This window comes from Lutjanus erythropterus, chromosome 3 (assembly GCF_056507025.1).
Source record: "Lutjanus erythropterus isolate fLutEry1 chromosome 3, fLutEry1.hap2, whole genome shotgun sequence".
NCBI lineage: Eukaryota > Metazoa > Chordata > Actinopteri > Lutjaniformes > Lutjanidae > Lutjanus > Lutjanus erythropterus.
This window is the reverse complement of record NC_139319.1, coordinates 2,399,459-2,412,194: the sequence shown is the minus strand read 5'-3', so window position 1 is coordinate 2,412,194 and position 12,736 is coordinate 2,399,459. Positions and strand designations below refer to the sequence as shown.

General features: G+C 37.7%; 1 protein-coding gene across 1 annotated transcript; it reads left to right on the top strand.

Moving 5' to 3' along the window:
- The first annotated feature begins 3,479 nt into the window (after window positions 1-3,479).
- LOC146329388 (equilibrative nucleoside transporter 2-like) lies at window positions 3,480-11,878 on the top strand. Its single transcript, XM_084714650.1, has 12 exons — window positions 3,480-3,771; window positions 4,011-4,092; window positions 5,169-5,326; window positions 5,442-5,581; window positions 5,769-5,903; window positions 6,358-6,455; window positions 7,576-7,651; window positions 9,015-9,124; window positions 9,818-9,926; window positions 10,799-10,884; window positions 10,966-11,159; window positions 11,430-11,878. The coding sequence occupies exons 1-12, from the start codon at window positions 3,734-3,736 to the stop codon at window positions 11,539-11,541; spliced, it is 1,338 nt and encodes a 445-aa protein (XP_084570776.1). The 5' UTR covers window positions 3,480-3,733; the 3' UTR covers window positions 11,542-11,878.
- Window positions 11,879-12,736: the final 858 nt, after the last annotated feature.

The window sequence follows — 12,736 nt, the reverse complement described above, 5'->3', positions numbered from 1 at the left end:
AGTAACTTTCTTAAGGACTTCTGAATGGTGAATCGCCTTCAGTCTGACTACACGTGTTCGCTCTGCTCTGAGACTGTGACATAAAGAAACCAGAGGAAGGCGCGTTAATTAAACATTAATGAATTACTTCAGGCTGATTAAAAGTTATTCACCGCTTTAAAGGACATTTAGGCTGCTGTAACCAAACATCATGTATTTAATCATCGAACTGACCGGACACATGTTGAGATAAAAAAAAAAAAGTTCATTTCTGGCTGTTTTCATTTGTTGATGGAGATTATTTTTAATTTAAGTTCATAGTGTTGCTGCTCAGAGGTTCACGGGCTGATATTATACAAACACGATCTAATATTTCACATAAAGAAATCGTGTCCGCTCACGTCTTAAAGCAGGAAATAGATATCTTAAGTTGCCAGGTTGGCTGTAAATAAGGAAATTCAAACAATCTTTGAGTTCAATCGGAGCCGAAATCCCGCCAATTATTAAAAAAGCGGAACAATTTTGAATTTTTTTTAGGGTTTGTATATTTTGTGTGCGTATAGATAAATAATAGTCCTCATCGCCTTATTATCTTATTATCAGTACAATTTACTTAAAGTAAACTGAATTCACAGAATGGCTCAGAGTTACAGCTATTATTGTTATTGTTATTGTTATTATGGAATATTATTGTATCACTGACGAATACATGTAAGAGCATTTTAATGGAATTTTAAGTTAAGTTAGTTAATTTTAATTTAACAGTGGAAGCAGATTTGACCTGCATCCAGTGGTGGAACATAACTAAGTACTGTAATGCAAGTAATGTACTTAAGTACTTGAGTATTTACAATTTCTGCTACTTTCTACTTCTACTCCACTACATCAAAGAGTGAAATGATGTACTTTTTACTCCACTACTTATATTTGACACTTGCAGTTACTTGTTGCATTTCATATAAAAAAACAAATGAAATGTTAATGTGTGCAGTACTATACAGCCAATCTACCCAGTAGAATACAAAGTGTCGGTTTGGCTTCACGCTGACAAACAACAACATTAAAATGCTCTTACATGTATCCATCAGTGATAAAAAACAGAATAAGTTGATCTATAATAACATGATTCTTTGAAAGGATAATGATACTTTTAATTTTGATACTTGATGTACATTTTGCGTCTGTGTAGGATATGTATCTCGATACATGTTCAACGATACGATACGATATCTTCAAATTTTTATACGATTCGGTTCGATTTGATTCAGCTCTGTCACAGTCTGATTTGATATGATGTAATACAAGACAATGCAATGTGTGAATCTTTACATTTTGATTCAGTTAATGCTACATTTGTAGAGTGTTATTAGTTGCAAAAATAAATCCTGATAGTTTTACTAAATATAGTAACACTGTTTAAAATATGAGTATTTCTGCAGTAAGATGATCTGCAGCAGACTTTCTCATCTTTCTTATAAAACACAAACTTATTCTACACTTGCGTGTTATGAACGTTTGGTGGTACAATGTCACTTCTGTTTTCCTGTTTAGAGCAAATGAAGATGAGGGAGCGCTTGTTTCGTGTGATGGCAGCAGCAGGCTGAATGAAATCTCCAAATGATTTCCTAACTGTATCACGTGACTCAAACGACCAATGAAAACAGTAGCAGCAAATAACGTGAAGATAACGATGAATTACTCACAATCAACCACAAGGGGGGAGGAATACTGAAAATAAAGACAAGTTCTTAGAGAACATGACATAGGCCAAGATCAGACCAATAATCTCGGTCGATCGATATATTGATCAGGCTCTAATACAAAGTATCTGAAACTGGTTCTACATTGAAAATTAAGTGAATCCCATTAGTCTTAATCAGCCCAAAAACAGGTCAGAATATCACAGCGTACTACAGCTGCAACAATTAATCAATAATCAATTATTAATCGATTATTAAATGAATCAACAACTATTATAATAAGATAAAAAAGTCAAAATTCTCTGATTCTCGCTTTTTGAATATCTCATGATTTCTTTCTGGTTTCTGAGGACGTAATCATGGATTTTAAACTGATCGATATTCAAGCAATTAATCAATGTAATGATTGACAGATTACTTGATTATGAAAATAATCGTTACAGGAAAGGCTCACATGTTTGGAGCTATTTTTCAAGTGACAACATCTCGACAGGATTAAATAATTAATCGAGAGAATAATCTCTAGTTACCCAAAATGAGTTTACCTTCCTAGTTACATTAAAATAAAAGTATTCGTCCAATCTGGCAACCCGGCTGACATAGATCCTCTCACTGATGTAACTGGATGAGTCACAACCTGCCCACCATCCTGACAGTGAACAACACTGACTGAGACGTTAGAATGTCACAGCTTCATGCACATTTTAAAAGAAGGAATTTAATTTTAAAAATATGAAAATAGAAACAACAAAACACAAAAGCACTGCTCACCTGTGAAGTGACTGTAAAAAGTTTGTTCGTATTGTGAAAACCACTAGTAGAGATTATATTTAGTAACTCAGTGATTATTTGAGTCAGTCGAGGACGATGTGGTCTTTTAATCTCATCACTGATACAGAACTTGTGCTGTAAATTCAGGCTCCACTGATACTGGATTTTGGGGACAGACATCGATATTGAGGAGTAAAATTAATTCTGATATCCATATATCAGCTGATATTCAAAATATAATGTACAGAATATAGATTATAGAATCATTAGAGTAATTTTTAATGCAAAAATAACGACAAAATGCTGTTTTTTAAGCCTCCCAAATATGCAAATTTCACATTTTATATAAAGGCTCCACTCTGTACTTTGAAAAACTGAGGACATTTTTCTCTGATGTTTTCCAGACCAAATGATTGATTAATATTTTATTATGATCTGGAACATAATTGGCAGATGAATCGATATTGAAAATGATCTTTAGCAGCACTAGATTAAACATGACAATCAATTTTAGTCTTTGTTATTTGATAACTGCTAATAAATAAGACTCACTTTGTAGTCGATTAATCAGTCGATTATTTAGTCTATTAATCAATAGTTGTTTGCATATAAAATGACAGGAAATTGTGAAAAATATTGCTCAGTGTTTCCCAACGTGACGTCCTCAAATGTCTTGTTTTGCCCACAACCCCACAAATATTCACTTTACTGTCACAGAGGAGTAAACAAACCAGAAAATATTCACATTTAAGAAGAAAAAAATTTACTTTTTTCTTTAAAAATTACTCAAACCGATTAATTGATTATCAGAATTGTTTAGTTATCGATTAATTTTGGGCAAGTAGATTTCTGACCCACTTCCCCCACCAGGCAAGTGAAAAAAAAACCATTAACCTGTTTTGACAGTGTAATAACATGTACTGACATCTTTATGACAAGTCCAAAATCTATCATTAATATTCATGACACTCTTATGATGGTTTCATGACAGCCAGTGTCAACACCGACCACATATGACAGTCTAATGTCACGTCAAAACAAGAAGCTCAACAGTTTCTTTAAGTCTGATAATGTCAAGTTGTCATAAAGAAATTTCAAACATAACTGGACGACTCGCACTTAATTACAACAATCAATAACATTCATAAAGACTCATTCATGTTCACGACAGGTGTCATGACATGGATATGACAGTGTAATGATTGTCTTATGAACATCCCTTCAAATTAAGTGTTACCGACGTTCTCTTGACTTTCGTGCAGAAACTCGACAGAAGCAGCAGGATGGAGAACAAGAGGAAAGAGAACCCACCTGTCGACCGGTGAGTTCGTATGTTTGGTTTCTGTATAAGAAATGTATCGATGTATCGTCTTTAATGCTGCTTATTTTTTGTTTGTTTTTGATCGATAATTTATTGACAAAATGCAAAAATGGAACACAGACAAAATTGTAGATCACCAAGCACAAAGAGAATTTTTTCATGAGAACAAGAGCTGAACAGCAGGGATAAAAATAAATAAATAGATAAATAAAGTGTTTATTGTTTGTTTGTTTCCACAGCGGTCAGGCCGTAGGACTCATCATCTTCGTGCTCGGTCTGGGAACCCTGCTGCCCTGGAACTTCTTCATGACGGCGTCTCAGGTTTCACCTTCATCTTCTAATTCATGATGACAGAGAGAAAATGTTTATCCTTTGAAGTGTGTCTGTATGAGGTCACAGTCTGTGTTTTACCTGCAGTAGATGGAGGTCGACACGCCTCGAGTTTAGAGAAGCAGCAGGAGTTCTGGTGTAGGAAACTAAACAATGCACTGCTGCAGACAGAGTCTACAGCAAAGTGTATTTCAGACACTTAAAAATCATAATTAGTTTAAGTATCTGACAGGAAACCATTATATAAGCCAAATATCACTCCCTCCAAAGCAGCCAAACTCCTTTGGTGAAATCAGTGATTTTTTCTCACAGATCACAGGAGTTGTTGCCTCAATCGGTCAGTTCGTTTGTGTTATTTTGTGACTTTGGTGAGTCCGAACTAAGTCTTTAAAACACCAGAGTCACACAGTAACACAAACAAACTAAGAGATCGAGGCAGCTGTAGACCAACAACTCCTCTGTTCTGTGATGTAAAATTTCTATTTTTGCCAATGGAGTTTGGTGACTTTGAAGAGAGTGTTTTAACTTCAGTTTCCCATCAAGGAAAGGTTGTCTGATGCCAAGGAAAAGCCAGGAAAATATTTTAAAGATGGTGTAGACTTCTAATGATATTGATTTTTAGGGTTCTGTTAATGTTTCTGGTACTCCTGCTGCTTCTCCAATTATGAGAAAACTCAAAGTTTCAAGGCAACACAATGCAATAGATTTTTTGAGTTTTGAGCCCAGTTCAAATTCTTAAGTTTTGAAAAAGTTTTGCCAACTACTGATCTTTTGTTGAGATAATTTACTTTTCTTTTAGATCAACTTAAAGCTTTGAATTTTAGAAACTCCAAATGTTGTATTCAAGAAAAATATTGAGGAAATTCATTGAAGTGAAATTAAAAGTTTACTTATTACGTTTAAGTAAATTATCTAAACTCAAGATTATAAATCAGACGTAGTAAATTTAAACTTTGAGTATTTTCTTTTTTTACAGTGTGGACCTCTTTATAACCCCACTTCAATAAATCTGAACTCTCTAAAAGTTTCTCTGTAACGTCACTAAGAGTCATTATTTCCTTCTTTAGTATTTCAACGAGCGCCTCACCGTTCCCAACGTCACGGCACACGGTAACGACACGTCAGCAGGGACGACTAAAGACTACAACTATGACAGCTGGATGGCCTTGCTTTCCCAGCTGCCTCTGCTGCTGTTCACGCTGCTCAACTCTTTCCTGTATCAGTGGTGGGTTAATGTCCCTGCAGCACGCTGTGCCTGCCGTAAACTGAGGCTTTATTTACATGAGGATGATGATGATGATGATGATGATGATGATGATGATGTTGTTTTGTCTCTGCAGGGTGAGGGAGCGTTTCCGTGTGGCCTTCAGCCTCGTCGCCATCCTCATCCTCTTCTCCCTCACGGCCGCTCTGGTCCAGGTCCCCATGCAGCCGGACACCTTCTTCTCCGTCACCATGGCGACCATCTGGTTCATCAACAGTGAGTTTACACACGTTATCACATTATTCACATTTGTTTGTTTTTTATCCACCGTCATTCTAATGTTTAAATTGTGTGTGTGTGTGTGTGTGTGTGTGTGTGTGTGTGTGCGTGTGTGTGTGTGTGTGTGTGTGTGTGTGTGTGTGTGTGTGTGTGTGTGTGTGTGTGTGTGTGTGTGTGCGCGCAGCGTTCAGTGCCGTGCTGCAGGGCAGTCTGTTCGGTGTGGTCAGTCTGTTTCCTTCACGTTACAGCACCCTGTTCATGAGCGGTCAGGGTCTGGCCGGGATCTTCGCCGCTCTCGCGATGCTCTTCTCCATCCTGAGTGAGTAACGACCAAACATACGGGAAAAATCAAAAAAAAAAAAAAAAAACACCTGCAAAACTTTTTTCAAGTTTTCACAGATTATTATTTTTTTTTGTCAGAAGATTTTTTGAAGTGTTTGTTGTTGTAATACTCATTTTGACCACAGGAGGCTGACGTCATTGAAAAGCTGCGCATGCATTTTTGTGACAGTTTATGATCTATGAAAGGGTTCTGTTAAAACTCACAAAAATGTTAGACCTGTTTAGAACATGCAGTGCGCTCATTTCAGCCCCTTGTGGCAGAAATAAGTATTACAACAACAAACTCTAAAATAATTTAAACAAAGAAAAAGAAAAAAAAATCACCTGCCCAGAGTTTTTGGCTCAAGATCAGATGGATGAATAATAATGGTGCCTGCTTGATGTGTAGAGACCAGATCTAAACAAGCTGAAGTGTTTTTTTTGTTCTGCAGGTAACCCTGATCAAAGCTCAGCTGCGTTGGGATACTTCATCACTCCGTGTGTGGCCACTCTGGGAACTCTGATGTGCTACCTGCTGCTGCCACAGCTGGTGAGGATACAAACAACAACAACAACAACAATGATAATGATAATGATCTTTCATTTGTTGTCCTGAAATGAGTTATTTACGTTGTTTTCAGTCATTTATGTTTTCCTTTAGTCTTAATGTCAGCTTCTGTAGTGTTAAATATATTATTGTTAGAGTAAAATGTTAATTGTTTCATTAAACAAAACTACTTTAAATTAACTATTGTATAAATACAGTTTAAGGAATAAACTGAAGGAATATGATTTTTTTTAAATTTTACTTGAGATCAAGATTTAAGTTAAAAAAAAAGTGAGGCACAAATTCAATTAGCTGCAACTAATAATTATTTTTTATTGTCAATGAATCAGTTCATTTTCTATATTGATCGATCAGTTGTTTGGTTCATAAAATGTCAGAAAATGTTGATCAGTGTTTAGCAAAGCCTAGAATGACGTCCCCAAATGTCTTGTTTTGTCCACAGCTCAGAGATATTCAGTTTACTGTCAGAGAAGAGGAAAGAAACCAGGAAATATTCACATCTGAGAAACTTAAATCAGGAAACTTTGACCTTTTTTTCTGATACTTAATAATCCATTCACGATTAGACTAAATTTAATATGAATAACTACGGAGGCCGAGACCGGCTGTGCTTACCGTTATTTTTCTTAAATTACCTCAAGATCACAAGTTAATTATATCCTAATCTCGAGAAAATGAACTTTGTTATCTCAAGATGATGAGATAATCAACACATCGAGAAAACAACCGGCTGTTTTTCCTGTAATAAATTATCTTGTTATCTTGAGAAATCAGTCTTTGGTTTTTGGAGGTTTTTGCCTGTCATCTCGAAATAACAGCATTTTTTTAAAAAAATAATTGCAAGCAAGGCTTTTCTCATCTTCTGTACATGATAAATGATCAGGAGTTATTTTCTGGTTAATTGAATTTGATACGGTTATAATTCAACGTATTGTGATACTGTAAGATTTTTTTTCTTATAATTTTAGGAAAACTGTTGTGGCACAAAGAAGCGCCACAGTCTGAGTTACAGAAATGAAATAAGCTGAATTTCTTGCTTGACTTTGACTTTAGAAAAGTTGTAGGAACCCTGTTTTCTGACGGCGTCGACTCTCCTCTGCAGAAATTTGCTGATTTTTACCTGAACAGAACGCCGTGCGGCGACGTGGAGATGTCGCAGGACCTCATCGGCAGCACAGGTCGGTTCTTACAAAGTCTCATTCATCCCACAGCGTGCTGATGTTCTTAATGTTCTGTCAGTGGGTCAGCTGATCTGAGGTTCAGGGTCGGTTCCCACCGGCTCTTCATCAGTCCTTCCTGTGTTCTCACGGTCGTGTCTAGAAGGAAACACTTGAGTTCTGAAACTCAACTCATGTTGTAAAAACAGATTTTTAGAACGTGAGAACGCTGTGGTTAAAATCTGGGACATAGAACACTCAGTTAGAGTCAGTGAGAGATCAGCTGATCACGCTTTCACAGGTCTGATCACGAGAACTCTTTTTAGTTCCCGGTAGAACCTTTTATTAAGGTTCCACTTGGAGCCCTTTCAGAGAGTTCTACCTAGAACCCAACGTTAAGGATTATACCTAGAACCATCTGTGAAAGCTTTCATCCAGAACTCCCTGTGAAAGGTTCTATAGAGAACCATTCTGTGGTGTACTGGTTCCATCCAGAACCCTCTCTGGGGGTTCTATCCAGAACCTTTCTGCTTCCTAAGAGAGCAAACAAGAATCCACCCAGGGATATTCTAAGAGGTTTATCTAGAAGCCACCTAGTGGATCTACTGAGAACCTCATTATATATCAAGGACTTTATGTAGAATACACAAAGGGGGTTCTACTGAGAACTCTTTTATATAACAAGGGTTTTATTTAAAACATACATGGGGAGGTTCTATGGAGAACCTTTTTTTTCTATCCAGAACATCTTTCTAAGGGTGCTAACAATAATCCATGCAGTGGGTTCTACTGATAGCCTTTTATATTATTACATTTTATATTGTTATAGTCTATAGAGAACCTTTTTATATTCCAAAGGTTTTATTTATAAAACATTAAAGGCCTGGTTCCATTTAATATTCATGGAACCTTGATGTTTCTGGTGGACCACCCTTCATTTCCACCAGTTTTGAGTGGAACCATTGTACTCTACGAGGTCACCAACAGAGGGCGCTGCACAACCTGCACAACGTGACACACCCACTTTGGTTCCCACTTTTTTTTTTTTTTTGTTGGTTCTAGCTGGGAACCAACTGTTCAACTGTTCTGGCCCAAAAATGTATTTTTGGTGGAAATCCTCCGAACGGGTCAGTATCAGGGTTGAACCAGAACAAGGCTGGTTCCTTGTTGGTGGTCTGTTTTTATAATATGGTTCAAAGAACACTTGACAAAAGGAACCCTGACAAACCCTTACTCTTGAGAAGTTCCCTCCCAGACAGGAATGGTTCTCAGGAGCTCACTCTTGAGGGGGAACCTGCTTTAATTTATTCATGTGTAGAACGTCACTGATCATGTTATTAACTCATTAAATCACTAATAAATGTTCATTTCTTTCCTTTTAAAGAGAAAAAAGTTTTGAACAACAACGAAAAAGCGCTTGAGGGAAACGGGATGATCATCGTTGAGTCAGAGAAGAATCAGGAACGTTCCTCCGTCCTGGCTGTCTTCAAAAAGGTGAAACACTTCTCACCTGTTCTAAAGATAAACGATCATGATGGTTTTCTGTGGATCCACCGATGGTCTTTTATAGAGCTGAAACCTTTACTCAGTTTCAGTCATTTTTCAAGCAAAATATCAAACATTTGCTGCTTCCTGCTTCCTAAATGTGAAGATTTGCTGCTTTTCTTTGTTGTTTTGACAGAAAATAAAGAGTCTTTAGGTTTTGAACTGTGTGCAAGACAAAAGGTTTTTTTTTTAGCATTTTTCTGTATTTCAGATATCAGTGTTTTTTTTTTTATTTAATTTTTTTCTTATTTCACACCAAATTAAACTGCCCTTCAGTTGAAAACAAATGAAATAAAAACACAGTTCTATTTTTAAAACATGTATTATATGTTTCTGCAGGGTTGCATGTTGTAATTCACTGATATTCTCTGTGCAGAAAAGAAAAGCTTGTTCAACAGTTTTTCTCCATCAGCAAACACAGTGCAAGAGAGCAGATTAGCAGGTTATCAAGTGACGTTTGTGTTATCAGTTATTTGACAAACTCTGTGGCGTTAGTTACAAAAGACCAAAGTGACAGAAGAGTTCCTGAGTTTGTGTCCAATGCACTACGACTAATGTATGACGAAAACATGTAACGGTAACGGAAACAAAAAGAGCACATGAGTGTGTCAGTAATGATGAATCTTCCTGTGTGTCCTGCAGATCTGGCTGATGGCTGCGTGTGTGACGTGTGTGTTTGCCGTCACCCTGTCCGTGTTTCCTGTGATCACAGTCCGAGTGCAGACCGTCTACGAGGACAACGCCAGCTGGAGTGAGACGTTATTCTATCTATCAAACTATTCAATTATGCTATCTACCCTACTATCAAACAGGGCAACCAGGAGAAACACAAAATGCAGACTTGAACACTTTGGGAAACACTGATCGACATTTTTCACCATTTTCTGGACCAAAAAATGAATCAATTGATCAAGAAAATGATCAATGACCAACCAATGATCAACAGAGTAATTGTGTGAGAGAGGGCCAACCCACCATTGATGGAGAGTATGGCGTATATTTAAATTTTATTTACACAGAGGGCAAACAAAAGCAAATTCATTTCAAAGGATTTTCATGTTGACTAAAGTGAAACGAATGAATGAACAAGCTAGTAGATGTTTTGGCGCGTGGCCTTAAAGCTCCGCCCAGCTTCAGTTTGCCCACGAAGAAGAAGAAGAAGAAGCTGAGACAGAACAGACCCTGTCGAAATTCACGCCACTACCCAAGTTAGTGCATAGTGAGCAAAGTGAGCTAAATGACAGTGAACCAACGGAGGAATCAGAACTGAGACACAGCATCGGTGTCGAGGTCGTCATGTGAGCGTGACGCTCATGTGATGTTTGCAGTCTGAACAAAGGGTAAAGAAGGCACAGATCGGGATCAGGTGGTAGTTCCAAGACAAACCAATCCAAAAATGCGAGCAAAGTCCAAGAAGAAAGTCCAAAAAAAAAAAAAAGACAAGGAAAAGAAAAAAAAAATGTTCCCAGAACTGAATTGAGATCCTGGTCCCTACAGTGGAAACACATTCCTCCAAAGGTTCTTAGTTCCTGCAGTGGAAACGTGGCTTTATATTGTCTGTTCAGAGTATTTTCAACCCTCTCTCCACCATTAAACCCTGCTCTCTTCTTCTTCTTCTTATAGAAAAAGTCTTCACCTGCGTTTGCTGCTTCATCGTTTTCAACACCATGGACTTGGCCGGCCGTGGCGCCCCGTCTCTCGTCCAGTGGGTGAGTCTGCCGCCTGCTCTGAGGATTTCTTTACTCGTCATATATGATATCATTCCTAAATAAGCCTGTTTCTTCACGCAGCCTTCGAAGCAGAGCGTTCTGTTTCCTGTCGCCGTCTTGTCTCGTCTGGTCTTCATCCCTCTGCTCATGCTGTGCAACGTCGAGAAGTCCCAATACGTCTTCTTCAGCCACGACTTCGCCTTCGTCATCATCATGGCCCTGTTCTCCTTTTCCAACGGGTACTTGGCGAGCCTCTGCATGGCCTACGCTCCACAGTGAGTCTTTTTTTTATGTCATATCACACAACTTTAATAACAAATGAACTCCAAAACTAATGAATCGATTCCTGATTAATTCTATCAGAGCAGCCTCGGGACAAACTTAGAAAAGTTTTTAGAGGTTACAGACTTTTCTTCTTGTGTTTTTTACTTGTTAGTTGTGGTTCTAGTGGGAACCAAATGTTCTGTGATGCTGACTCAGTCACTGCGGAGTGTTTTTTGTGATGATGATGTGGTCGGATGTTTCTGTGTGTTTCTGTCCGTCAGGTTGGTGCGGTTTAAGGACTGTGAGACAGCCGGCTCTCTGATGACCTTCTTCCTCGTTCTGGGTCTGGCTCTGGGAGCGTCGTTCTCCTTCCTGCTGGGGAAACTGGTTTAGACGTCCCGGAACAGTAGAACGTGTGAGACTGAAATGATCCTCGGCAGGAAGTCCAGTCGGCCTGAAACGAGGCGAAGCACCACGTGTGATAAAAAAGGTTTCATCCTGTTGAGAAAAAAAGAATGAATACAGCGACTCTGAGTAAAAGCACTTTGTATCAGCACATCCAGAACAGCGAAGGCCTTCAGTACTCTATTATTAACATGTAAGTCTAAAGACATCTGCATCTTTGCAAACGTTCACTTTGGAACCATCACAGAGCCCTTCAAAAATCATTTAGTCTAAAAACATATACGCTGTAAGGAAATCTGTGCGTACTGTTCAGTCAAAGTGACAGTTATTACGTAAACTAATCAGGGATTATTAAAGGTAAAAATGACATTTTCAATTTTTTAATCTGTACTTTTATTTAGGGATGTGTATGATTAGATGACTAGTCAGTTAAATGTTGCCACCCTCAAAAGTCGGCACTAGAAATATTATATGAATATAAATAATATATAATTATTAGTGCTGCCAATCAACTAAAATATTTCATTGCGATTAATTGCAAATTAATTGAACATTTTTTATTTGTTAAAAATGTGCCTTAAAGGGATAAAGTGTTTATATGTTTTACGCAAATGTAACTTTATTAAATAAAGTCCATTAACCAGAAACAATGACAAATATTGTCCAGAAACCCTCAAACGCACTGCGTTTAGCATAAAAAAATATGTTTAAATAAAAAGACGACAAACCCTTCAGTCCATCAGGCTCAGATGAGCATATTGATCTGCTCAATTTAAGATTAAGGCCAAAACACACCGAAAACTTTAACAGAAAAGTCAGTTGACGTTTCTATGGAACTGCAGGCTTCAGCTTTAAAATTCAAACACCACAGAACCAGCAGCAGTTTAGGGAAAGGTCGCTGTTTGTATGAATTTATTGATTTATTACTGTTAATAATTCATGATCATAAGAAGTTTTTATATCAAGTCGACACATCTGTCCATATTCCCACGCTCTCTCTCTCTCTCTCTCTCTCTCTCTCTCTCTCTCTCTCTCTCTCTCTCTCTCTCTCTCTCATCTCCCTCCTCCTTTACTTCTGTTTCTTTGCACTGAGCCAGTTACCTGTTTACATTTTCAGGTGACAGAATCTCGCTTCATCACGACAGCGAGCCGCTTCGTTACCAGCAGCTGATTCAAACTATTG